Source organism: Mytilus californianus, unplaced genomic scaffold (assembly GCF_021869535.1).
Source record: "Mytilus californianus isolate M0D057914Y unplaced genomic scaffold, xbMytCali1.0.p SCAF_6, whole genome shotgun sequence".
Lineage (NCBI taxonomy): Eukaryota > Metazoa > Mollusca > Bivalvia > Mytilida > Mytilidae > Mytilus > Mytilus californianus.
Genome location: NW_026262712.1, coordinates 70,927,845 through 70,955,220, shown reverse-complemented (window position 1 = coordinate 70,955,220; position 27,376 = coordinate 70,927,845). Strand labels below are relative to the sequence as shown.

The 27,376-nt window shown below is 34.0% G+C and overlaps 2 protein-coding genes across 5 annotated transcripts; one reads left to right on the top strand and one right to left on the bottom strand.

Moving 5' to 3' along the window:
* Positions 1-20,725, top strand: LOC127705894 (RNA-binding protein RO60-like). Of its 3 annotated transcripts, none has more exons than XM_052210259.1 (2): positions 1-225; positions 18,897-20,725. In XM_052210259.1, the coding sequence occupies exons 1-2, from the start codon at positions 17-19 to the stop codon at positions 20,452-20,454; spliced, it is 1,767 nt and encodes a 588-aa protein (XP_052066219.1). In that variant the 5' UTR covers positions 1-16; the 3' UTR covers positions 20,455-20,725. The 3 variants fall into 3 exon arrangements, with proteins under 3 accessions (XP_052066219.1, XP_052066218.1, XP_052066217.1); XM_052210258.1 differs by lacking the exon at positions 18,897-20,725 and adding an exon at positions 12,190-14,018; XM_052210257.1 differs by lacking the exon at positions 18,897-20,725 and adding an exon at positions 5,456-7,284.
* LOC127705903 (heavy metal-binding protein HIP-like) lies at positions 17,184-25,756 on the bottom strand. Of its 2 annotated transcripts, none has more exons than XR_007984084.1 (2): positions 25,485-25,630; positions 17,184-18,327 (listed from the first exon to the last, which is right to left on the bottom strand). XR_007984084.1 is itself a non-coding variant. In XM_052210268.1 (2 exons), exons 1-2 carry the CDS (start codon positions 25,672-25,674, stop codon positions 24,640-24,642), a joined length of 585 nt encoding a protein of 194 aa, XP_052066228.1. In that variant the 5' UTR covers positions 25,675-25,756; the 3' UTR covers positions 23,891-24,639. The 2 variants fall into 2 exon arrangements, 1 of the variants encoding a protein (XP_052066228.1); XM_052210268.1 differs by lacking the exon at positions 17,184-18,327 and adding an exon at positions 23,891-25,034 and having other exon boundaries at positions 25,485-25,756.
* Between the last annotated feature and the right edge of the window lie 1,620 nt (positions 25,757-27,376).

Below are 27,376 nucleotides of genomic sequence, written 5' to 3'. Positions count from 1 at the left end.
TCAACATAAGTTAAAAATGGAAGTCGATCCACCGAGTCAGGAAATTGTTTCGCAATCACAACCTTTAGTAGGACAAATACCGAATACGAGTGGAGGATACTCTTACCCAATCTCAGACCTGGAGAGTCTGCTTCGGTTCCTATGTCTAGGAGTCAACGATAGGGTTTACAGGGCAAATACACAACACACAGAATTCTGTCGGGCCAACGTTAAGTTTATTGACAGGTAAAATATTTGTGTATTAGTGACATGTATACATATTATAAGATAAGTTTATATTCTTTTCACGTCAACACATTCTAATGGTAGAGTGTAGAGTGCCTTTGAAACAAGCCTAGGCTACAGTGATATAAAAATATAGCATAAATTAGTCATTTTCAGATTTTCTATTTTTAAAACTTTAAAAGGTATGGAAAGCCCTTTCTAATACATGTAATATGAACGAAGATGTATTTAAGCCTATGCAATAAAAAAAGATAAAAGAATTCAAATAAAGCCAAACCAACATAGTTTAGTTAAAAACTTAAGGCACCGATAATTCATCGTGTGTGTCCGGGGACGGAGAGGCATGGGTCTTTATCTTGGGACAAGCGTTTATTTTCAATATAAACAAGAAGTTACAAATTTGTTTTTTTGAAACGCAATGTTGAAATATTTCTTTCCTAGTTTTCAATGGAAAAAAAACCTGTCACATCTGAAACAGCTGTCTGTAAAACATTTTTATTAAAATCTAGAATCAAACAATTTATCAAAAAAAAAAAACTAAAAAAAAAAAAAACCCACAAATAATGGAGGGTCGGTGACTGCCAATAAAATAAAGATAGGGAATATACGTCAGTGAGTCAGCAGAACACCAAAACAAAAACATAAAGACTTAAAGACACCTCGAGGTCAACATTATATTGTGTAATTTAGCTGAAGAAATGATAGACCTTTAGCTGACCTTTGGACTGTTTTTTTTTTGTGTGGCTCAACAATACACATTAATATTTTTTTTTACTTTTGTTTTTGTAAAAATCTTAAGTCGTCCAAAGTTTAAAATAGTTAGAAATAAATTTAAGAAACATTATGGAGACTATCAAAGAAATGCAATCAATTCCAAATTAACTGAAGGTCAAAAACACAAATATACTTAAAAGACCACTGAGGGGTTTCAGACAAAGGACAGCCATACTGGAATAAATAAATAAAAAGTATAGGTATTAAAGCAACATTTACAAGTTTATAGTAAGAAATAAAGTATAAAATTAAACCCTTACATCGGATCCCTCCGCGGATATCGGATCGGGATACCCGGTGTGATAATGTCTAATGTTGAAAAATATCATCAAAGTAACAGGTAAAAGATCTAGACAGCACTTGGTCATGTTGGTCAGGTGTTCCATTTACAATTGTATACATTACAGTTTAAATCTGAAAGTGACTATGAAATGTCTGGTGTGATCATAAATTAAAAATATATATCTCCCTCGGTATAAGGTGGCTAGGGAATAAAAGTTCATCTCTGGTGGGGGTGAGGGGCGACGGTTTCTTTAAAAATTAATTGTTTGCTTCTAAAATATCTGAAGAAAAATAGTTATATTATCTCCAGAAAGGAAGTCCAAAAAATAGTTCTTTCCATTGAAAATAAGGGGGGAAATAAATACTACGTTGCTTTTCAGATTCTGATACTCCTGTATGGTATATTAAATAGGTTTTGATAAAGTCAACAAAATCGATTGTAGTGAGAAAAAAATCCATGCCCCTTTACAAAAGGTAAAGGATCGGTGGTTAACGATTTAACGATTGACAAAACATTGCAGCAAAAATTGAGTTTCAGATAACATTTAAAAAATAATTGGATATAAATTCAGCTACCAAATAGGAACTGATGATTTTTTTATTATTTTATTTTTGAATTTTTACAGAACTCAAACAGATTTATACTTGTGATAAAATACATGGGGACATATAAATAGTATTAAAAGAGGCCCAAAATGACGGTTTGGATTACAATACAATCCTATGTCATGTTAAGAGATACAAATACAAATGAATAAACAAAGATTCCAGTAGCATGCTAAGTAATTGAAAGATTGCATTCCAATCCGACAGGGTAAGGCTGGATTAGTTTAGCCTCTGCCCGAAAGGAGTCTTATTTTTTCTTACATTTCTTATAGAGACTCAAAAGGATGAAAATAAAATGATAGTTTTCTCATTTTATTATCTCACAGATTCCCTCAGACCAACCAAATTTGGATGAGTCCGGAGAATCTAAGCCTTCCTTTTAATAATTGAGTCACAAAAAAGATTTTCCCCGACTTTAAGGGTTCACAATGGAAAAACTAATATAAAACTAGTTCATCAATAATTTAATTTTGAAATTGCTAACCAGACCAGCTAGTTCAAAGGAAGCCCTCCTTTTTTAACTGTGCCTCCGGAGGTTTTTTCTTTATTTGAAGGGTTCTAGGGGATCAAATTAACCAAACTTTTCCTCCGTGGGTACTCCATATCGTTCAATATACTAAATTGCAGTCCATTGTACACAAGCTTAACTGTTAGGAATACTTTATAATTTGAAATTTATAATCACATTTTGAATTCTTTTTCTTTTTCCTTTTATGTTCATGTCTAGTTTGTAATCATTTGACATGCTTCTTAAAATAGTTGAGATGATCAATATGGTGTTTTGCATAATACTGGACATACCTTTTGACCTTTATCATCATAATTATAGTTGTACTTTCAAAATCTTTGTCTTGATAATCATACGCTATGTAATTTCTCAATGTTACTAGTATCAGCTCAATACTATTAACATCTGCTCTTATAACTTTTCATCGATGGTCTCATGATAGCGTGGTCGCTGCGGGTGCGTGAGGTCAAGGTTCTAAAACCAAAAACTTTAAAATTGTTATTTGCTGCTTCTCCGCTAAGCATGCGACATTAAGGAATAACAGCAAAGACTGGTCGGCTCCGAGTCAGAAAAATGTGTCCGGGTAGGGGGACATGTCTACCTGCGGATTGTTACACGTTAAAAATACGAATGAGCGTGTCGGTTTAGTATAAAGCAAGGTTAATATTCATATCACATGAACATGTTCCTGTCCTGAATGTGCATTTAATTTTCCGCTGGACGTTAAGCAGCCATCCATCATCATCATCAAGACTATTATGGTGTGCTCCATTAAAAGCGACCATGACCTTTATATTTGACCTACTTCTTTTATTTTTATTTTTAAGAGGCATTAAATAACATGTTTGGTAAAATAACCTTTTGTGCCTGAAGTAGTTATTATCTTATCTTCCCTTATCTTAACCTTTGTGAAAATCTTAAATGAACTTAAAAAAAACACTGTAAACTGTTTATTGTTGCAGTTATATACCCTGAAATGCACCATACCTACTATGACTTGTGTATTTTTATACGACCGCAAAAAAATTTTTGTGGTCGTATATTGGTATGACGTTGGCGTCGTCGTCGTCGTCGTCGTCCGAAGACACATTAGTTTTCGTACTCTAACTTTAGTTTAAGTAAAATTGAGAATGGAAATGGGGAATGTGTCAAAGAGACAACAACCCGACCAACTACTTTTTGATAAATATTCCTAAAGTAATGAACTAGAGAAGTTCTCGCTCGGACACACACTCCATAATCTAGTATATTATAAGAGCATGGATCTCAATGAAATTATTATAAGTGAATGGATCTCGATGAAATTTTACCATAAGGTTCAATAACACAAAAGGAAGGTGGGGATTGATTTTGGGGGTTATGGTACCAACAGTTAAGGAATAAAGGGCCAAAAATAAGCATTTTTGTAACTTCCAGACATAACTTGTGTGTAAGTGTATGGATCTCTCTGACATTGTACTACAAGGTTCCATATCACAAAGGGAATGCTGGGATTGATTTTGGGTGTAATTGCCTTCAGATTTTAGGAATTAGGGGCCAAAAAGGGGCCAAAAACAAGCATTTTTCTAGTTTCATGACAATAACTTGTGTGTAAGTGTATGGATCTCTCTGACATTGTATCACAAGGTTCCATATAACAAAGGGAAGGCTGGGATTGATTTTGGGGTAATTGCCTCAAAATTTTAGGAATTAGGGGCCAAAAAGGGGCAAAAAACAAGCATTTTTCTAGCTTCATGACAATAACTTGTGTGTAAGTGTATGGATCTTTATGAAATTGTACTACAAGGTTCCATATCTATCACAAAGGGAAAGCTGGAATTGAGTTTGGGGGGTAATTGCCCAAAAAGTGTAGGAATAAGGGGCCAAAAATAAGCATTTTTCTAGTTTCCAGACAATAACTAGTGTTCAAATGTATGGATCTCTCTTAAATTGTACTGCAAGGTACCATACCACAAAGGGAAGGCTGGGATTGATTTTGGGGGTGATTCCCTCAAAATTTTAGGAATTAGGGGCCATAAAAGGGCAAAAAAACAAGCATTTTTCTAGTTTCAGGACAATAACTTGTGTATAAGTGTATGGATCTTTATGAAATTGTACTGCAATGTTCTATATCACAAAGGGAAAGCTGGGTTTGAGTTTGGGAGTAATTGCCCTAAACGTTTAGGAATTTGGGGCCAAAAAGGGGCAAAAAAACAAGCATTTTTCTAGTTTCCAGACAATAACTTGTGTTCAAGTGTATGGATCTCTCTGAAATTGTACTGCAAGGTATTATACCACAAAGGGAAGGCTGGGATTGAGTTTGGGGGTGATGAATCATAAGGGGGTTCAAAAAATTGGGGGGGGGGGGATTTTTTTTTCTTTAAAATTTTCCATTTTAAATTGGTTATTTATGATTTCTGATTTATATATAAAAGCAAATAATAATGATATGGTTTGAATAGGTAAATTAAAAAACCTATGCTGTGTCAAATATTTAATTACAATCCAAATTCAGTGCTGTATCAAGCTTGAATGTTGTGTCCATACTTGCCCCAACTGTTCAGGGTTCGACCTTCTGCAGTCGTATCAATCTGCGCCCCAGCGGAGCATTTTATTTTAAATTTTGATTTATTTATATGTTTCTGAGTTTTGTGTGGTGTCCATTTCACTGAACTAGTATACAGTATACATTCTTGTTTAGGGACCAGCTAAAGCCCGCCTCCGGGTGCGTGCGGAATTTTTTCGCTGCGTTGAAGACCCATTGGCGGCCTCATGCTGTTTTCTGCTCTTTGGTCGGGTTGTTGTCTGTTTGACACATTCCCCGTTTCCATTCTCAATTCTATGATACTGCTCACAGGTTCTTGAGGACTAGATCCAGTCTTGAACCCATATATCTCCTTCATTATCGTAAATGTATTTTTCCAATATGTATCATTGATTTGTACCGTATAATGTGTACAGTACATATATCAATATTCCATTTATTTACTGAAAATACAAATATTTACTATCAATGGACAACTTGCCAATCTAACATGGACTACTTGCATTCAATTATACATGTATGATCCTTTATTTTAGGCTCATACAGGATGGTAGGGGATCAGAGGTAATCAAATGTATTCGGGATGTCAGCACCCAAGGAAGAGCATATAAGCATGACACAACACTGTACGCATTAGCCATATGCGCAAGAAGTAATGATATAAAGACTAAACAATCTGCTTATGAAATATTAAACGACGTTTGCCGTATTCCTACACACCTTTTTCAGTTTGTTAAATATTGCGAAGAATTGTCTGAAATCGCCAGTGGATGGGGCAGGGCTCATCGCATGGGCATCAGTAACTGGTACAATAGTTTCAAGTCTGAAGATCCACAGAATCATAAAAGCGCAAAGAAATTGGCCTATCTTGTTACGAAGTACAAACGCCGTCACGGTTGGACGCACCGTGATGCAGTTCGTCTGGCTCACGTTCACCCCAAAACTACGGATATCAGACTTATCATAGAATATATATTTGGCGAGAATATAACTGTAAACAATACTCCAAATCAAGCTAGTATCAGTGAATTTCTAGACGCGGCCAAGAGAGCAAAACGATGTAACGATGTTGAAGAAATCCGCAGTCTAATAGCAAATTACCATTTATCGAGGGAACATATTCCTACTCGATTCTTAAATAATATACTTGTTTGGGAGGTACTCCTACGAACAATGCCATTTACCGCTATGCTCCGCAATCTAGGTAAAATAACTAGTTTAGGAATGATGGATCCAAACATAAATACATCGTCAGGCTTGTGGATCAAAATTATTCTACAAAGACTCGATCAGTTGAACAGTGATGAGCTAAAATGTCCAAAGATTCACCCCTTGACAATTCTTATTGCTTTGCGACATTACGAAAAAGGACATGGACAAACGAGGAGGTTGGTGTGGACACCAAACACACAGATCGTAAATGCACTGAAAGAGGCATTTGAGAAACAAACCAAAATATGTCCATCACCAGGACATTCATACTTGATGGCTGTTTCCGTTGGGGAAAGTATGCAGAAAAATATTTGCGGATCGTCTATAAAAGCGTGCGAAGCAGCTGCTGTCATGGTTCTTTCAACCGTAAACACGGAGGAGGTAGAAGTCATTATCTTTGCTGATTCTATAGAAGATGCATGTATCAGTAATATAGCCAGGGGCGATAATTTAGATTCTATTTCTTCTAAGATTGCACAGGTCAAACGGCGATGTCAACAACCGTCAACAAGAGTCAGCGAAGACTTGGCTGTTCCATTTAAATGGGCTGCTAGCAGAAAAAAACGATTTGATGTTATTATTGTTCTCACTGACTCTTTAACCAGTTGCGGACATATGCATCCAGCTGAGATGCTCAAACGATACATGCAATTCGTGGCTATCGATGAGTACCATCTTATTGTTGTTGGTATGACCGACAATGAATACACCATAGCCAGTCCTATAGATATGAATGCGCTCGATGTAGTTGGCTTTGATCTTCATACTCCAAGTGTAATTAAAAATTTCGTGAATAATTTTCAAAGTGATCCTTCCATGCAGACTGATACTCCAGATGAATATGTCGATTTGGAAGAAATGGAAAATGTTACTTTATATTAAAACCACAGTATTGTTACATGTTACTCTAAACTAGACATAAGACATTAATGTTCATTAAATTTTACAAATCAAGTTATACAACAGTCATTTAGTGTTTTACATAGATCAGGACGAAGTGAAAATTATGAAGAGATTAATTAGATTGCAGCACACAGAAAACATATTTAGTTACTAGATATTGTTGTTTTAAATCTCTTGACAGTTTTTCTAGTACATCAAATGATAGTTGTTTTATTTCTGAACAGTATTGAATTAAAAGAATAAATTGAGACATGAATGAAAGAAAATGTGAATATACATCAATGAGACGTAAAAAAAAACGTCACAGTAAGCACCAAAAAGGCACCTAGAGGGCCGCATACGATCTTCAACAAATGGCATCTGTCTGTCGTCAACTTCTTTATAGCCCCGTATCGAAAAACTAGTTTCGAATAAATTTGAACAGAGACTACCAAAAAATCTTCTATTATAACTAAACTCCCCAAATGACAAAAAATTAAGATATATAACCAAAAGGAACCACCGACGAGGTTCCTGATTTGAGACATTCATAACGACATACTTTAGCGTTTTTAGACTTCGACCCTTTTCCATTTTAATGTCGTTCAATGGAATAAAACAGGTGCATGAAAATGTACAATATAAATTAGTACATGAAAAGTACTCAACTTTATAATGATATAATAGATCAAAATACAAGTACAAACTACAAATGATATAAGACAATACCGTGTCAAAAAATGGTTGCAGTCACTGAAAGCAAACGTACTAGATATGGAATGGAACATCACTTATCTGCTCCCCCTTTTAGGACCATACAATATAATCTTCATGAAAGTTCAAAATTTTCTATTTCTTAATTTAACTGCCAAATATATATCTATTCCAATATCATATTTGAGACCTTCTATATGGTTTTTAGTGAATATTTGAAAGGCCGTGACCGGCATTTAAGATTGTAATAAAACCGTTTTCAGTCTGAATATGGTCACTTCATTCACTTTTTCACTTCCTCATTATAATCAAATATAAAATTTGGACCAGCTACTAAATTAATCTTCTGCAGTTTACATTGCAGATTCACTTAAAACTTGAAGAAATTGAAACTTTGATAAATACCCTTTAAAAATTCTAGAAATTTAAGCACCATTACATATTTTGCAGCAACAATTGTTATCATTTCTTAGTAATAAAATAATCACTGCGCATTCCTACTGTCAAGTAAGGATTAAAGATGACTGGCGCCACCTAGATTTAGATAATAGGCAGAGGTAAATTTATTTTCTGCTGCCCTGGTAATCAGAAATAAAAATTGAAATGGTGAGAAATGAATGTTGGCCATTGGTGTAGAAATAGCGAGAAATTTAGAGGAAACTCTTTGTGACGAGCAACATTTTCTGTGCCAAATTATGCAAGGGGTGTTCTTGATTTATACTATTTCGAAAATTCTGGAACTGTTGAGTACCCTTAAAAATGCCATTTTTCTATTAAAAAAGCTGCGGCACCATATGTGTTTTGCAGTTTGATTTACACCGAAAGGTGTTGATAATTCAGAATTTGACATTTTTATCAACGGATCTTTTATAGTGAAAACGCAGGACCCAAAAAAGGCTTCCATTGTCGCCTAAGTAAATAATTACTTCATTGTAACCTAAACTTTAACTTGGTGTTTTAGGGAAAAAAAGAAGAGTTCGAGTTTTTCCCCTTACACTTAGCCGGCAACAAATTAGGGTAAACAGAAAATCATGCTATAAAAAACTAGTGTAAACAATATTATCATATGAAATTAAATACATCTTATACAATATAAATTTGATAATAATAATAATACTATTTTTTCAGGTAAAGGCAATATATACAAATACACAATAAGTTTTAGAAACTTAGCTGATTACAACCCACATTTACTTAGTGGTAATGTAGTCTTATTAGATAGAATTGAGAATGGAAATGGGTAATGTGTCAAAGAGACAACAACCCGATCAAAGTGTAGAAAACAGCCTAAGGTAACCAATGGGTCTTAAACGCAGCGAGAAACTCCCGCACCCGGAGGCGGGCTTCAGCTGGCCCCTAGACAATAATGTATACTAGTTCAGTGAAAATGGACGTCACACTCAACACCGAAACATATAAATTAACCAAAATAAATTAAAAAAAAAACACACACACAAGACTAACAAAGGCTAGATGTATTCAATTGTGAACGTATAATATGTCTAACGATATTAGATGGAACTATTTACAGCTTTAAACAAACAAAAATTCGTATATTGATTTCCTTGATAGACGGTTGCTGCTTATAAAGAAGCTATTAAACCAAACTTTCAAAGTTGTGAAATCATCCCTTCGAAAATTTTGGTTGACCGTTATGGAATATCTATCTGTTTCGCAAATGAAGACGAATATGTTCCAATTGTCGTATCCACAATCCCGTCCTCTTTTCCTCGAAAATGACCTACCGAATTAGACTTTTATCACCGGGTTTGTACCTACTTGAGCAACACGACGGGTGCCACATGTGGAGCAGAGATCTGCATACTCTTCCGGAGCACCTGGTGGGGTTCTTGTTGCTAAGTCTTTAGTTTTCCATGTCGTGTTTTGTGTACCGTTGTCTGTCTTTTGGTCGTTTTTCGTTTTGTTTTTTTTTTTGCCATGGCTTTGTCAGTTTTTTTTCGACAAACGAGTTTTCATATCCCTTTGGTATCTTTTGCATCTCTTTTATAAAAAGTATAAGCCAAAGGGACATTTTGCAATTTAGGCCTACATTGTGTATATCAAGTAAGTACTTAAAATATCATTTAAACTTTACAACTGATCATAAAAATTGGGTCGATTAATTTTAAACGCATGTTTAAAGCTCGAAATGACATATTTAGGCAATGATTTAGCACTACTGGTCGACATTTTCTTTAATCTAACAATAGTTTATTTTGTATTTCAATATTTAAAGATTGTAAACACTTTAATCGTTTAATTTCAAAGAACAATATGATGTATGAAAAGTAAAAAGTGGATGAACTTTCTTATCGTCGAAGTGATCTTAAAAAATGTACTATACTTAAGTTGATTTGCGTTATATGGTATATGACATTTAGATGTCATGTTGTATGATTATTTATATTTTTATCATTTTTTACGATAGCAAAAATGTGCTGCAGGAACGAAATATCAAAGTGTACATTAATCATTACAATTGGTAATGAAATGATATTTAAAGAAACTTTTGGCGAATCATACATTGTACGTACCTCTGCTTAGATATTTGTTGTTTGTTTGTTCATTTCCATAAATTGAATATTAAAACTTATTTTAGAATATACCATTTTTTAAAATGTGTGTCGCTGGGTTGCTGTCGTATTGATGTATATTTCGTATCTTCTTTTATTAACATCAAAATGGAGATAACATACAACTGTACACTGGAGAATATGACATATCATTGCGTGAAGATGAAACAACTAAAATAATTAAATATTTTTATTGGTAAACATATATCACCAATGTCTAGACACTGTCATAGTTTAATGTCTATCATATGAAGTGAAACATCAATAAAGAACTGAGTTAATTCAACTGCTCCAAACTCGCCCAGTTGCTGATAAATAACATCTATTTTTTTCTTTGGTTTAACGGTCAAATATTTCCTTCATATTCTTGACGAGTGTAAAATAACAATGAATATTTTAGATAGAGTTGTAAAGTTTTAGATCGACGTGGTCGATGAAGGTATAGCTGATGTCACTGCAATGATCTCTCTCGCCAAAGTTGCATTGGGCTGAAGTAACAGAGTAACTGTTTTTTTTACAAAAACTAAAAATACTAAACATGAAAACAGATGATGATATGGATATCATCAAATGTACGTAAATTTTGTAAGTATTCATCCGGAATACATGTAGCTGAAACAGAAATTGGATACATGCATACATATAGTTCATAAAAAAGCCGCACATGCTCAACACGTCCGGTAAGAGGACGACCATATGATATTCTGGAGGGAACTATTGATAAAGGTTATAAATAAACTGTTCTATGAATTCGTTCAAGCAAGACTAAAATGCTTCTTTTTATTTTCTTATTTGAAAATGGTTTGTACGGCGTTTTGTTAATTATATTGTTGAATAGGTAGGTTTTTGTTTATTGTGGTTTCATCAAATTGAAATAAAAGAAGATGGAAAAACAACGTCATATCATGTACTTATATTTTTTTCTTTACATGATGTGTACAAGGTGACCAGAAAAATATGACTGTCCAGCACCAACAATACCAGACGATTTTGTCCATATGTTCGCAACGTGAACACGATCGCCGGATTGCAGTGTAAATGTTGCACCAATTGTTAGAGAATTGTAATTAACTCCAACAGAGACTGCCATTTCTTCGTCATTCCTAAACAATCCCAAGTGCAAATATCCACTCCGACTTTGTCTAGCTGAAGCAGTGAAATGATAAAGACCTATCACTGGAGCTGTAAAAATTCCGGTTTTGTTATCGTATCCATTCCCAATATTCTCTGTTGTTTTTTCAAACTTGACAGTAGCCTTAGCCGCAATAGTGCCATAGGATGGAGTAATCAGACGTGCTAGAAATGTTACTATCGAGTGACCTGAAAATTTAAATAATTTACTCATTTAGATTTGTAAATGCCAGATACAAATGAAGGCTTTCTAATGATCGACTTTGGAAGATTAATATTCGCCATCCAGTGGAATAAATTACAATTGGACATAATGGGGTGTTAATTTAGCACTATATTAACAGAATGATAGGGCATGAAAATACATACATTTACTGAGAACACCGTAGTACAGAGAGATCGCGCTAAAAATAATTGATACATTTATTGAATATGAAAGGAAACAAAAAATATACGGCTAGTAAAGAGATCCGAGAAAAATATGAAAAATAAACCGTACGCGTATGATTACTGTACGTAAATCAGCATTAAAATGCAAATACTGTTTTAGTTTTAGTTTTAACCCATATATCTCCTTCATTATCGTAAATGTATTTTTCCAATATGTATCATTGATTTGTACCGTATAATGTGTACAGTACATATATCAATATTCCATTTATTTACTGAAAATACAAATATTTACTATCAATGGACAACTTGCCAATCTAACATGGACTACTTGCATTCAATTATACATGTATGATCCTTTATTTTAGGCTCATACAGGATGGTAGGGGATCAGAGGTAATCAAATGTATTCGGGATGTCAGCACCCAAGGAAGAGCATATAAGCATGACACAACACTGTACGCATTAGCCATATGCGCAAGAAGTAATGATATAAAGACTAAACAATCTGCTTATGAAATATTAAACGACGTTTGCCGTATTCCTACACACCTTTTTCAGTTTGTTAAATATTGCGAAGAATTGTCTGAAATCGCCAGTGGATGGGGCAGGGCTCATCGCATGGGCATCAGTAACTGGTACAATAGTTTCAAGTCTGAAGATCCACAGAATCATAAAAGCGCAAAGAAATTGGCCTATCTTGTTACGAAGTACAAACGCCGTCACGGTTGGACGCACCGTGATGCAGTTCGTCTGGCTCACGTTCACCCCAAAACTACGGATATCAGACTTATCATAGAATATATATTTGGCGAGAATATAACTGTAAACAATACTCCAAATCAAGCTAGTATCAGTGAATTTCTAGACGCGGCCAAGAGAGCAAAACGATGTAACGATGTTGAAGAAATCCGCAGTCTAATAGCAAATTACCATTTATCGAGGGAACATATTCCTACTCGATTCTTAAATAATATACTTGTTTGGGAGGTACTCCTACGAACAATGCCATTTACCGCTATGCTCCGCAATCTAGGTAAAATAACTAGTTTAGGAATGATGGATCCAAACATAAATACATCGTCAGGCTTGTGGATCAAAATTATTCTACAAAGACTCGATCAGTTGAACAGTGATGAGCTAAAATGTCCAAAGATTCACCCCTTGACAATTCTTATTGCTTTGCGACATTACGAAAAAGGACATGGACAAACGAGGAGGTTGGTGTGGACACCAAACACACAGATCGTAAATGCACTGAAAGAGGCATTTGAGAAACAAACCAAAATATGTCCATCACCAGGACATTCATACTTGATGGCTGTTTCCGTTGGGGAAAGTATGCAGAAAAATATTTGCGGATCGTCTATAAAAGCGTGCGAAGCAGCTGCTGTCATGGTTCTTTCAACCGTAAACACGGAGGAGGTAGAAGTCATTATCTTTGCTGATTCTATAGAAGATGCATGTATCAGTAATATAGCCAGGGGCGATAATTTAGATTCTATTTCTTCTAAGATTGCACAGGTCAAACGGCGATGTCAACAACCGTCAACAAGAGTCAGCGAAGACTTGGCTGTTCCATTTAAATGGGCTGCTAGCAGAAAAAAACGATTTGATGTTATTATTGTTCTCACTGACTCTTTAACCAGTTGCGGACATATGCATCCAGCTGAGATGCTCAAACGATACATGCAATTCGTGGCTATCGATGAGTACCATCTTATTGTTGTTGGTATGACCGACAATGAATACACCATAGCCAGTCCTATAGATATGAATGCGCTCGATGTAGTTGGCTTTGATCTTCATACTCCAAGTGTAATTAAAAATTTCGTGAATAATTTTCAAAGTGATCCTTCCATGCAGACTGATACTCCAGATGAATATGTCGATTTGGAAGAAATGGAAAATGTTACTTTATATTAAAACCACAGTATTGTTACATGTTACTCTAAACTAGACATAAGACATTAATGTTCATTAAATTTTACAAATCAAGTTATACAACAGTCATTTAGTGTTTTACATAGATCAGGACGAAGTGAAAATTATGAAGAGATTAATTAGATTGCAGCACACAGAAAACATATTTAGTTACTAGATATTGTTGTTTTAAATCTCTTGACAGTTTTTCTAGTACATCAAATGATAGTTGTTTTATTTCTGAACAGTATTGAATTAAAAGAATAAATTGAGACATGAATGAAAGAAAATGTGAATATACATCAATGAGACGTAAAAAAAAACGTCACAGTAAGCACCAAAAAGGCACCTAGAGGGCCGCATACGATCTTCAACAAATGGCATCTGTCTGTCGTCAACTTCTTTATAGCCCCGTATCGAAAAACTAGTTTCGAATAAATTTGAACAGAGACTACCAAAAAATCTTCTATTATAACTAAACTCCCCAAATGACAAAAAATTAAGATATATAACCAAAAGGAACCACCGACGAGGTTCCTGATTTGAGACATTCATAACGACATACTTTAGCGTTTTTAGACTTCGACCCTTTTCCATTTTAATGTCGTTCAATGGAATAAAACAGGTGCATGAAAATGTACAATATAAATTAGTACATGAAAAGTACTCAACTTTATAATGATATAATAGATCAAAATACAAGTACAAACTACAAATGATATAAGACAATACCGTGTCAAAAAATGGTTGCAGTCACTGAAAGCAAACGTACTAGATATGGAATGGAACATCACTTATCTGCTCCCCCTTTTAGGACCATACAATATAATCTTCATGAAAGTTCAAAATTTTCTATTTCTTAATTTAACTGCCAAATATATATCTATTCCAATATCATATTTGAGACCTTCTATATGGTTTTTAGTGAATATTTGAAAGGCCGTGACCGGCATTTAAGATTGTAATAAAACCGTTTTCAGTCTGAATATGGTCACTTCATTCACTTTTTCACTTCCTCATTATAATCAAATATAAAATTTGGACCAGCTACTAAATTAATCTTCTGCAGTTTACATTGCAGATTCACTTAAAACTTGAAGAAATTGAAACTTTGATAAATACCCTTTAAAAATTCTAGAAATTTAAGCACCATTACATATTTTGCAGCAACAATTGTTATCATTTCTTAGTAATAAAATAATCACTGCGCATTCCTACTGTCAAGTAAGGATTAAAGATGACTGGCGCCACCTAGATTTAGATAATAGGCAGAGGTAAATTTATTTTCTGCTGCCCTGGTAATCAGAAATAAAAATTGAAATGGTGAGAAATGAATGTTGGCCATTGGTGTAGAAATAGCGAGAAATTTAGAGGAAACTCTTTGTGACGAGCAACATTTTCTGTGCCAAATTATGCAAGGGGTGTTCTTGATTTATACTATTTCGAAAATTCTGGAACTGTTGAGTACCCTTAAAAATGCCATTTTTCTATTAAAAAAGCTGCGGCACCATATGTGTTTTGTAGTTTGATTTACACCGAAAGGTGTTGATAATTCAGAATTTGACATTTTTATCAACGGATCTTTTATAGTGAAAACGCAGGACCCAAAAAAGGCTTCCATTGTCGCCTAAGTAAATAATTACTTCATTGTAACCTAAACTTTAACTTGGTGTTTTTCCCCTTACACTTAGCCGGCAACAAATTAGGGTAAACAGAAAATCATGCTATAAAAAACTAGTGTAAACAATATTATCATATGAAATTAAATACATCTTATACAATATAAATTTGATAATAATAATAATACTATTTTTTCAGGTAAAGGCAATATATACAAATACACAATAAGTTTTAGAAACTTAGCTGATTACAACCCACATTTACTTAGTGGTAATGTAGTCTTATTAGATAGAATTGAGAATGGAAATGGGTAATGTGTCAAAGAGACAACAACCCGATCAAAGTGTAGAAAACAGCCTAAGGTAACCAATGGGTCTTAAACGCAGCGAGAAACTCCCGCACCCGGAGGCGGGCTTCAGCTGGCCCCTAGACAATAATGTATACTAGTTCAGTGAAAATGGACGTCACACTCAACACCGAAACATATAAATTAACCAAAATAAATTAAAAAAAAAACACACACACAAGACTAACAAAGGCTAGATGTATTCAATTGTGAACGTATAATATGTCTAACGATATTAGATGGAACTATTTACAGCTTTAAACAAACAAAAATTCGTATATTGATTTCCTTGATAGACGGTTGCTGCTTATAAAGAAGCTATTAAACCAAACTTTCAAAGTTGTGAAATCATCCCTTCGAAAATTTTGGTTGACCGTTATGGAATATCTATCTGTTTCGCAAATGAAGACGAATATGTTCCAATTGTCGTATCCACAATCCCGTCCTCTTTTCCTCGAAAATGACCTACCGAATTAGACTTTTATCACCGGGTTTGTACCTACTTGAGCAACACGACGGGTGCCACATGTGGAGCAGAGATCTGCATACTCTTCCGGAGCACCTGGTGGGGTTCTTGTTGCTAAGTCTTTAGTTTTCCATGTCGTGTTTTGTGTACCGTTGTCTGTCTTTTGGTCGTTTTTCGTTTTGTTTTTTTTTTTGCCATGGCTTTGTCAGTTTTTTTTCGACAAACGAGTTTTCATATCCCTTTGGTATCTTTTGCATCTCTTTTATAAAAAGTATAAGCCAAAGGGACATTTTGCAATTTAGGCCTACATTGTGTATATCAAGTAAGTACTTAAAATATCATTTAAACTTTACAACTGATCATAAAAATTGGGTCGATTAATTTTAAACGCATGTTTAAAGCTCGAAATGACATATTTAGGCAATGATTTAGCACTACTGGTCGACATTTTCTTTAATCTAACAATAGTTTATTTTGTATTTCAATATTTAAAGATTGTAAACACTTTAATCGTTTAATTTCAAAGAACAATATGATGTATGAAAAGTAAAAAGTGGATGAACTTTCTTATCGTCGAAGTGATCTTAAAAAATGTACTATACTTAAGTTGATTTGCGTTATATGGTATATGACATTTAGATGTCATGTTGTATGATTATTTATATTTTTATCATTTTTTACGATAGCAAAAATGTGCTGCAGGAACGAAATATCAAAGTGTACATTAATCATTACAATTGGTAATGAAATGATATTTAAAGAAACTTTTGGCGAATCATACATTGTACGTACCTCTGCTTAGATATTTGTTGTTTGTTTGTTCATTTCCATAAATTGAATATTAAAACTTATTTTAGAATATACCATTTTTTAAAATGTGTGTCGCTGGGTTGCTGTCGTATTGATGTATATTTCGTATCTTCTTTTATTAACATCAAAATGGAGATAACATACAACTGTACACTGGAGAATATGACATATCATTGCGTGAAGATGAAACAACTAAAATAATTAAATATTTTTATTGGTAAACATATATCACCAATGTCTAGACACTGTCATAGTTTAATGTCTATCATATGAAGTGAAACATCAATAAAGAACTGAGTTAATTCAACTGCTCCAAACTCGCCCAGTTGCTGATAAATAACATCTATTTTTTTCTTTGGTTTAACGGTCAAATATTTCCTTCATATTCTTGACGAGTGTAAAATAACAATGAATATTTTAGATAGAGTTGTAAAGTTTTAGATCGACGTGGTCGATGAAGGTATAGCTGATGTCACTGCAATGATCTCTCTCGCCAAAGTTGCATTGGGCTGAAGTAACAGAGTAACTGTTTTTTTTACAAAAACTAAAAATACTAAACATGAAAACAGATGATGATATGGATATCATCAAATGTACGTAAATTTTGTAAGTATTCATCCGGAATACATGTAGCTGAAACAGAAATTGGATACATGCATACATATAGTTCATAAAAAAGCCGCACATGCTCAACACGTCCGGTAAGAGGACGACCATATGATATTCTGGAGGGAACTATTGATAAAGGTTATAAATAAACTGTTCTATGAATTCGTTCAAGCAAGACTAAAATGCTTCTTTTTATTTTCTTATTTGAAAATGGTTTGTACGGCGTTTTGTTAATTATATTGTTGAATAGGTAGGTTTTTGTTTATTGTGGTTTCATCAAATTGAAATAAAAGAAGATGGAAAAACAACGTCATATCATGTACTTATATTTTTTTCTTTACATGATGTGTACAAGGTGACCAGAAAAATATGACTGTCCAGCACCAACAATACCAGACGATTTTGTCCATATGTTCGCAACGTGAACACGATCGCCGGATTGCAGTGTAAATGTTGCACCAATTGTTAGAGAATTGTAATTAACTCCAACAGAGACTGCCATTTCTTCGTCATTCCTAAACAATCCCAAGTGCAAATATCCACTCCGACTTTGTCTAGCTGAAGCAGTGAAATGATAAAGACCTATCACTGGAGCTGTAAAAATTCCGGTTTTGTTATCGTATCCATTCCCAATATTCTCTGTTGTTTTTTCAAACTTGACAGTAGCCTTAGCCGCAATAGTGCCATAGGATGGAGTAATCAGACGTGCTAGAAATGTTACTATCGAGTGACCTGAAAATTTAAATAATTTACTCATTTAGATTTGTAAATGCCAGATACAAATGAAGGCTTTCTAATGATCGACTTTGGAAGATTAATATTCGCCATCCAGTGGAATAAATTACAATTGGACATAATGGGGTGTTAATTTAGCACTATATTAACAGAATGATAGGGCATGAAAATACATACATTTACTGAGAACACCGTAGTACAGAGAGATCGCGCTAAAAATAATTGATACATTTATTGAATATGAAAGGAAACAAAAAATATACGGCTAGTAAAGAGATCCGAGAAAAATATGAAAAATAAACCGTACGCGTATGATTACTGTACGTAAATCAGCATTAAAATGCAAATACTGTTTTAGTTTTAGTTTTAACCCATATATCTCCTTCATTATCGTAAATGTATTTTTCCAATATGTATCATTGATTTGTACCGTATAATGTGTACAGTACATATATCAATATTCCATTTATTTACTGAAAATACAAATATTTACTATCAATGGACAACTTGCCAATCTAACATGGACTACTTGCATTCAATTATACATGTATGATCCTTTATTTTAGGCTCATACAGGATGGTAGGGGATCAGAGGTAATCAAATGTATTCGGGATGTCAGCACCCAAGGAAGAGCATATAAGCATGACACAACACTGTACGCATTAGCCATATGCGCAAGAAGTAATGATATAAAGACTAAACAATCTGCTTATGAAATATTAAACGACGTTTGCCGTATTCCTACACACCTTTTTCAGTTTGTTAAATATTGCGAAGAATTGTCTGAAATCGCCAGTGGATGGGGCAGGGCTCATCGCATGGGCATCAGTAACTGGTACAATAGTTTCAAGTCTGAAGATCCACAGAATCATAAAAGCGCAAAGAAATTGGCCTATCTTGTTACGAAGTACAAACGCCGTCACGGTTGGACGCACCGTGATGCAGTTCGTCTGGCTCACGTTCACCCCAAAACTACGGATATCAGACTTATCATAGAATATATATTTGGCGAGAATATAACTGTAAACAATACTCCAAATCAAGCTAGTATCAGTGAATTTCTAGACGCGGCCAAGAGAGCAAAACGATGTAACGATGTTGAAGAAATCCGCAGTCTAATAGCAAATTACCATTTATCGAGGGAACATATTCCTACTCGATTCTTAAATAATATACTTGTTTGGGAGGTACTCCTACGAACAATGCCATTTACCGCTATGCTCCGCAATCTAGGTAAAATAACTAGTTTAGGAATGATGGATCCAAACATAAATACATCGTCAGGCTTGTGGATCAAAATTATTCTACAAAGACTCGATCAGTTGAACAGTGATGAGCTAAAATGTCCAAAGATTCACCCCTTGACAATTCTTATTGCTTTGCGACATTACGAAAAAGGACATGGACAAACGAGGAGGTTGGTGTGGACACCAAACACACAGATCGTAAATGCACTGAAAGAGGCATTTGAGAAACAAACCAAAATATGTCCATCACCAGGACATTCATACTTGATGGCTGTTTCCGTTGGGGAAAGTATGCAGAAAAATATTTGCGGATCGTCTATAAAAGCGTGCGAAGCAGCTGCTGTCATGGTTCTTTCAACCGTAAACACGGAGGAGGTAGAAGTCATTATCTTTGCTGATTCTATAGAAGATGCATGTATCAGTAATATAGCCAGGGGCGATAATTTAGATTCTATTTCTTCTAAGATTGCACAGGTCAAACGGCGATGTCAACAACCGTCAACAAGAGTCAGCGAAGACTTGGCTGTTCCATTTAAATGGGCTGCTAGCAGAAAAAAACGATTTGATGTTATTATTGTTCTCACTGACTCTTTAACCAGTTGCGGACATATGCATCCAGCTGAGATGCTCAAACGATACATGCAATTCGTGGCTATCGATGAGTACCATCTTATTGTTGTTGGTATGACCGACAATGAATACACCATAGCCAGTCCTATAGATATGAATGCGCTCGATGTAGTTGGCTTTGATCTTCATACTCCAAGTGTAATTAAAAATTTCGTGAATAATTTTCAAAGTGATCCTTCCATGCAGACTGATACTCCAGATGAATATGTCGATTTGGAAGAAATGGAAAATGTTACTTTATATTAAAACCACAGTATTGTTACATGTTACTCTAAACTAGACATAAGACATTAATGTTCATTAAATTTTACAAATCAAGTTATACAACAGTCATTTAGTGTTTTACATAGATCAGGACGAAGTGAAAATTATGAAGAGATTAATTAGATTGCAGCACACAGAAAACATATTTAGTTACTAGATATTGTTGTTTTAAATCTCTTGACAGTTTTTCTAGTACATCAAATGATAGTTGTTTTATTTCTGAACAGTATTGAATTAAAAGAATAAATTGAGACATGAATGAAAGAAAATGTGAATATACATCAATGAGACGTAAAAAAAAACGTCACAGTAAGCACCAAAAAGGCACCTAGAGGGCCGCATACGATCTTCAACAAATGGCATCTGTCTGTCGTCAACTTCTTTATAGCCCCGTATCGAAAAACTAGTTTCGAATAAATTTGAACAGAGACTACCAAAAAATCTTCTATTATAACTAAACTCCCCAAATGACAAAAAATTAAGATATATAACCAAAAGGAACCACCGACGAGGTTCCTGATTTGAGACATTCATAACGACATACTTTAGCGTTTTTAGACTTCGACCCTTTTCCATTTTAATGTCGTTCAATGGAATAAAACAGGTGCATGAAAATGTACAATATAAATTAGTACATGAAAAGTACTCAACTTTATAATGATATAATAGATCAAAATACAAGTACAAACTACAAATGATATAAGACAATACCGTGTCAAAAAATGGTTGCAGTCACTGAAAGCAAACGTACTAGATATGGAATGGAACATCACTTATCTGCTCCCCCTTTTAGGACCATACAATATAATCTTCATGAAAGTTCAAAATTTTCTATTTCTTAATTTAACTGCCAAATATATATCTATTCCAATATCATATTTGAGACCTTCTATATGGTTTTTAGTGAATATTTGAAAGGCCGTGACCGGCATTTAAGATTGTAATAAAACCGTTTTCAGTCTGAATATGGTCACTTCATTCACTTTTTCACTTCCTCATTATAATCAAATATAAAATTTGGACCAGCTACTAAATTAATCTTCTGCAGTTTACATTGCAGATTCACTTAAAACTTGAAGAAATTGAAACTTTGATAAATACCCTTTAAAAATTCTAGAAATTTAAGCACCATTACATATTTTGCAGCAACAATTGTTATCATTTCTTAGTAATAAAATAATCACTGCGCATTCCTACTGTCAAGTAAGGATTAAAGATGACTGGCGCCACCTAGATTTAGATAATAGGCAGAGGTAAATTTATTTTCTGCTGCCCTGGTAATCAGAAATAAAAATTGAAATGGTGAGAAATGAATGTTGGCCATTGGTGTAGAAATAGCGAGAAATTTAGAGGAAACTCTTTGTGACGAGCAACATTTTCTGTGCCAAATTATGCAAGGGGTGTTCTTGATTTATACTATTTCGAAAATTCTGGAACTGTTGAGTACCCTTAAAAATGCCATTTTTCTATTAAAAAAGCTGCGGCACCATATGTGTTTTGTAGTTTGATTTACACCGAAAGGTGTTGATAATTCAGAATTTGACATTTTTATCAACGGATCTTTTATAGTGAAAACGCAGGACCCAAAAAAGGCTTCCATTGTCGCCTAAGTAAATAATTACTTCATTGTAACCTAAACTTTAACTTGGTGTTTTTCCCCTTACACTTAGCCGGCAACAAATTAGGGTAAACAGAAAATCATGCTATAAAAAACTAGTGTAAACAATATTATCATATGAAATTAAATACATCTTATACAATATAAATTTGATAATAATAATAATACTATTTTTTCAGGTAAAGGCAATATATACAAATACACAATAAGTTTTAGAAACTTAGCTGATTACAACCCACATTTACTTAGTGGTAATGTAGTCTTATTAGATAGAATTGAGAATGGAAATGGGTAATGTGTCAAAGAGACAACAACCCGATCAAAGTGTAGAAAACAGCCTAAGGTAACCAATGGGTCTTAAACGCAGCGAGAAACTCCCGCACCCGGAGGCGGGCTTCAGCTGGCCCCTAGACAATAATGTATACTAGTTCAGTGAAAATGGACGTCACACTCAACACCGAAACATATAAATTAACCAAAATAAATTAAAAAAAAAACACACACACAAGACTAACAAAGGCTAGATGTATTCAATTGTGAACGTATAATATGTCTAACGATATTAGATGGAACTATTTACAGCTTTAAACAAACAAAAATTCGTATATTGATTTCCTTGATAGACGGTTGCTGCTTATAAAGAAGCTATTAAACCAAACTTTCAAAGTTGTGAAATCATCCCTTCGAAAATTTTGGTTGACCGTTATGGAATATCTATCTGTTTCGCAAATGAAGACGAATATGTTCCAATTGTCGTATCCACAATCCCGTCCTCTTTTCCTCGAAAATGACCTACCGAATTAGACTTTTATCACCGGGTTTGTACCTACTTGAGCAACACGACGGGTGCCACATGTGGAGCAGAGATCTGCATACTCTTCCGGAGCACCTGGTGGGGTTCTTGTTGCTAAGTCTTTAGTTTTCCATGTCGTGTTTTGTGTACCGTTGTCTGTCTTTTGGTCGTTTTTCGTTTTGTTTTTTTTTTTGCCATGGCTTTGTCAGTTTTTTTTCGACAAACGAGTTTTCATATCCCTTTGGTATCTTTTGCATCTCTTTTATAAAAAGTATAAGCCAAAGGGACATTTTGCAATTTAGGCCTACATTGTGTATATCAAGTAAGTACTTAAAATATCATTTAAACTTTACAACTGATCATAAAAATTGGGTCGATTAATTTTAAACGCATGTTTAAAGCTCGAAATGACATATTTAGGCAATGATTTAGCACTACTGGTCGACATTTTCTTTAATCTAACAATAGTTTATTTTGTATTTCAATATTTAAAGATTGTAAACACTTTAATCGTTTAATTTCAAAGAACAATATGATGTATGAAAAGTAAAAAGTGGATGAACTTTCTTATCGTCGAAGTGATCTTAAAAAATGTACTATACTTAAGTTGATTTGCGTTATATGGTATATGACATTTAGATGTCATGTTGTATGATTATTTATATTTTTATCATTTTTTACGATAGCAAAAATGTGCTGCAGGAACGAAATATCAAAGTGTACATTAATCATTACAATTGGTAATGAAATGATATTTAAAGAAACTTTTGGCGAATCATACATTGTACGTACCTCTGCTTAGATATTTGTTGTTTGTTTGTTCATTTCCATAAATTGAATATTAAAACTTAATTTAGAATATACCATTTTTTAAAATGTGTGTCGCTGGGTTGCTGTCGTATTGATGTATATTTCGTATCTTCTTTTATTAACAGCAAAATGGAGATAACATACAACTGTACACTGGAGAATATGACATATCATTGCGTGAAGATGAAACAACTAAAATAATTAAATATTTTTATTGGTAAACATATATCACCAATGTCTAGACACTGTCATAGTTTAATGTCTATCATATGAAGTGAAAAATCAATAAAGAACTGAGTTAATTCAACTGCTCCAAACTCGCCCAGTTGCTGATAAATAACATCTATTTTTTTCTTTGGTTTAACGGTCAAATATTTCCTTCATATTCTTGACGAGTGTAAAATAACAATGAATATTTTAGATAGAGTTGTAAAGTTTTAGATCGACGTGGTCGATGAAGGTATAGCTGATGTCACTGCAATGATCTCTCTCGCCAAAGTTGCATTGGGCTGAAGTAACAGAGTAACTGTTTTTTTTACAAAAACTAAAAATACTAAACATGAAAACAGATGATGATATGGATATCATCAAATGTACGTAAATTTTGTAAGTATTCATCCGGAATACATGTAGCTGAAACAGAAATTGGATACATGCATACATATAGTTCATAAAAAAGCCGCACATGCTCAACACGTCCGGTAAGAGGACGACCATATGATATTCTGGAGGGAACTATTGATAAAGGTTATAAATAAACTGTTCTATGAATTCGTTCAAGCAAGACTAAAATGCTTCTTTTTATTTTCTTATTTGAAAATGGTTTGTACGGCGTTTTGTTAATTATATTGTTGAATAGGTAGGTTTTTGTTTATTGTGGTTTCATCAAATTGAAATAAAAGAAGATGGAAAAACAACGTCATATCATGTACTTATATTTTTTTCTTTACATGATGTGTACAAGGTGACCAGAAAAATATGACTGTCCAGCACCAACAATACCAGACGATTTTGTCCATATGTTCGCAACGTGAACACGATCGCCGGATTGCAGTGTAAATGTTGCACCAATTGTTAGAGAATTGTAATTAACTCCAACAGAGACTGCCATTTCTTCGTCATTCCTAAACAATCCCAAGTGCAAATATCCACTCCGACTTTGTCTAGCTGAAGCAGTGAAATGATAAAGACCTATCACTGGAGCTGTAAAAATTCCGGTTTTGTTATCGTATCCATTCCCAATATTCTCTGTTGTTTTTTCAAACTTGACAGTAGCCTTAGCCGCAATAGTGCCATAGGATGGAGTAATCAGACGTGCTAGAAATGTTACTATCGAGTGACCTGAAAATTTAAATAATTTACTCATTTAGATTTGTAAATGCCAGATACAAATGAAGGCTTTCTAATGATCGACTTTGGAAGATTAATATTCGCCATCCAGTGGAATAAATTACAATTGGACATAATGGGGTGTTAATTTAGCACTATATTAACAGAATGATAGGGCATGAAAATACATACATTTACTGAGAACACCGTAGTACAGAGAGATCGCGCTAAAAATAATTGATACATTTATTGAATATGAAAGGAAACAAAAAATATACGGCTAGTAAAGAGATCCGAGAAAAATATGAAAAATAAACCGTACGCGTATGATTACTGTACGTAAATCAGCATTAAAATGCAAATACTGTTTTAGTTTTAATTGTGGGAAGTCTAGTTCATTTGTATCTTATTTTTATGTATACATGTTTGTTTGACATTTTGTAGAAAGAAATGAATAAATACCTTGGTTGTAGCATGCTGTTTGTTGTATCTTTGTATTGATGGCTCTCAGTTTATGGTCAACATATGAATCAAGGTCGAGCAAATCTTTCCTCACATCCGTTAATGTTGGTGGACTAGTTTGACAGATGACCTGCATTCGACAAAATAAAATGCCGAAGACTGCAATGTGAAGAAGACCTGATACTGCCATAGGTTGGTTTGTGTATGTCTATTGTAACGTACTGCTTACAAGTCAATGTAAACCAAAGGGTTTGACTTATATAAGTTTAATGACGTCGGATGTTTATACATGAATAGGATGTTGAGTACATTAAGACATAGTTTTAAGACAGAAATTTTCTACGCATTGAATTAATGTTTGTCTTAAATGCAGCCCATCAATGTTAGATCTAAAAATAAATTGCCTTGGATACTAGGCAACATAATATTGAAGCCTTATTGAAAAAGGTGTGTGTAGTTCCGTCAGTTAGGCCACTTGGTTATAGGAAGCAGCATGAGTAAGATACGACTGAAATTTCTAAGCTTCAAAAATCTTATTCATATTCTTTCTTTTACAACATTTTACAAATAAGAAATCTCTATGATAATACGGATATCATTTGCAAAGCAGGACATACGTACTCTGTCTTTCGGGGAATCTGATATCACTCCAATGGCAGTTCATATTGCCCAATGCATCTTCCTTGTTCTGAATATTGTGGCTTGTTTAAGCAGTAAAGGGGTATATAAATGTAATGTGATGTTTCCCTTAGTTGCAGGCTGAAATAAAATTTGCTATTGCTATTTTTGTCCATAAAGTTTGCACTACCCTACAAAGTGTTTTACTTTTTACAAGATAAATATATTTCTCAAGTATTTGAAAATTTTGTTATTTTTAGTGTTGAGATATGTGATTATTGTTTACTTACCTTTAAAATAGGTTTAGGGAGGGTTGCCAAATTGAGACAATTCTTTTTATCCAAGTCAGTACCTATCAAATCGATTTCTCATCGCTCTTTACCAGCAAAAACAAAAATAACAATTAAGTGTCTGCAAATGGTTGATGTATATTATTAAATGTCTTGTTTGCTTGTAAAATCAAAAGTCTACTGCTAAAAAAGGAGACCTTTGACAAGCAGTTTGTGAACCTTATATTCACCTTTCTTATATTCTCCGTTGATAAATGTAGAAAATATTAGCCTACTAAGTTTCCAACTACCTCAGGCAAAGGTGATCTCAGTAAGATTTGGCTATTCATGTATGACCCTTTTTATCATAAAGCTCTTTCTAATATCTATTTATCTTTGAATTTCAAATATTTGGGTTTAACCTTCCTGGTGAAGGTATACACAGAAAAGCGAAATGGACGCACCAAATTTATAATTATTTTCATTTTCGAGAACTGTGCCAATACTGCTGCTGGTAGACTGTTAGTCCCTGATGGTATGGTGGTAGTCAGTCGTCAGTGCTTCAGTACCAACATGATTTATGACAAACCTTTCTTAATTCACTGTTGATAAATTTAGACATTATTAAGACCTTAGATTGATTTGACTATTCGTTTTGATTCTCCTCAGTCATCATCTAGCTTCTCAAGTATTAAATTATCTATTCATCCTTGACTTTCAGTTTTTTCAGGTGTTGGGTGTTCCTGATGATGGCAAATCCAGAGATGGCTGTGGACGCATAACAATTATAAAGAGATAGTTTTGACCGTATATACAGAATGACTTTGCACGTTGCTTTTTACATACTAAACTTTTGACATATGTACTAAGTTCAATACATATTAGATATTACCACATTACTGGGTACCGTATTGATTTTGCCTGAAGAGGTGACCAATACAGCTCATTGTTGAAGACACTTGTCGCCATTTTTGGCAGTATTTTAGTGCTGTTCCGTTTGTATTA

What these genes read in the sequence shown, in the direction of transcription:
- LOC127705894 (XM_052210259.1), top strand. Translation starts at nt 17, where the DNA reads ATGGAAGTCGATCCACCGAGTCAGGAAATTGTTTCGCAATCACAACCT. An exon ending in AACGTTAAGTTTATTGACAG is followed by an intron (nt 226 to 18,896) that starts GTAAAATATTTG and finishes CCTTTATTTTAG; the next exon opens with GCTCATACAGGATGGTAGGG.
- LOC127705903 (XM_052210268.1), bottom strand. Translation starts at nt 25,674, where the DNA reads ATGGCAGTATCAGGTCTTCTTCACATTGCAGTCTTCGGCATTTTATTT. An exon ending in AACAGCATGCTACAACCAAG is followed by an intron (nt 25,035 to 25,484) that starts GTATTTATTCAT and finishes TTAAATTTTCAG; the next exon opens with GTCACTCGATAGTAACATTT.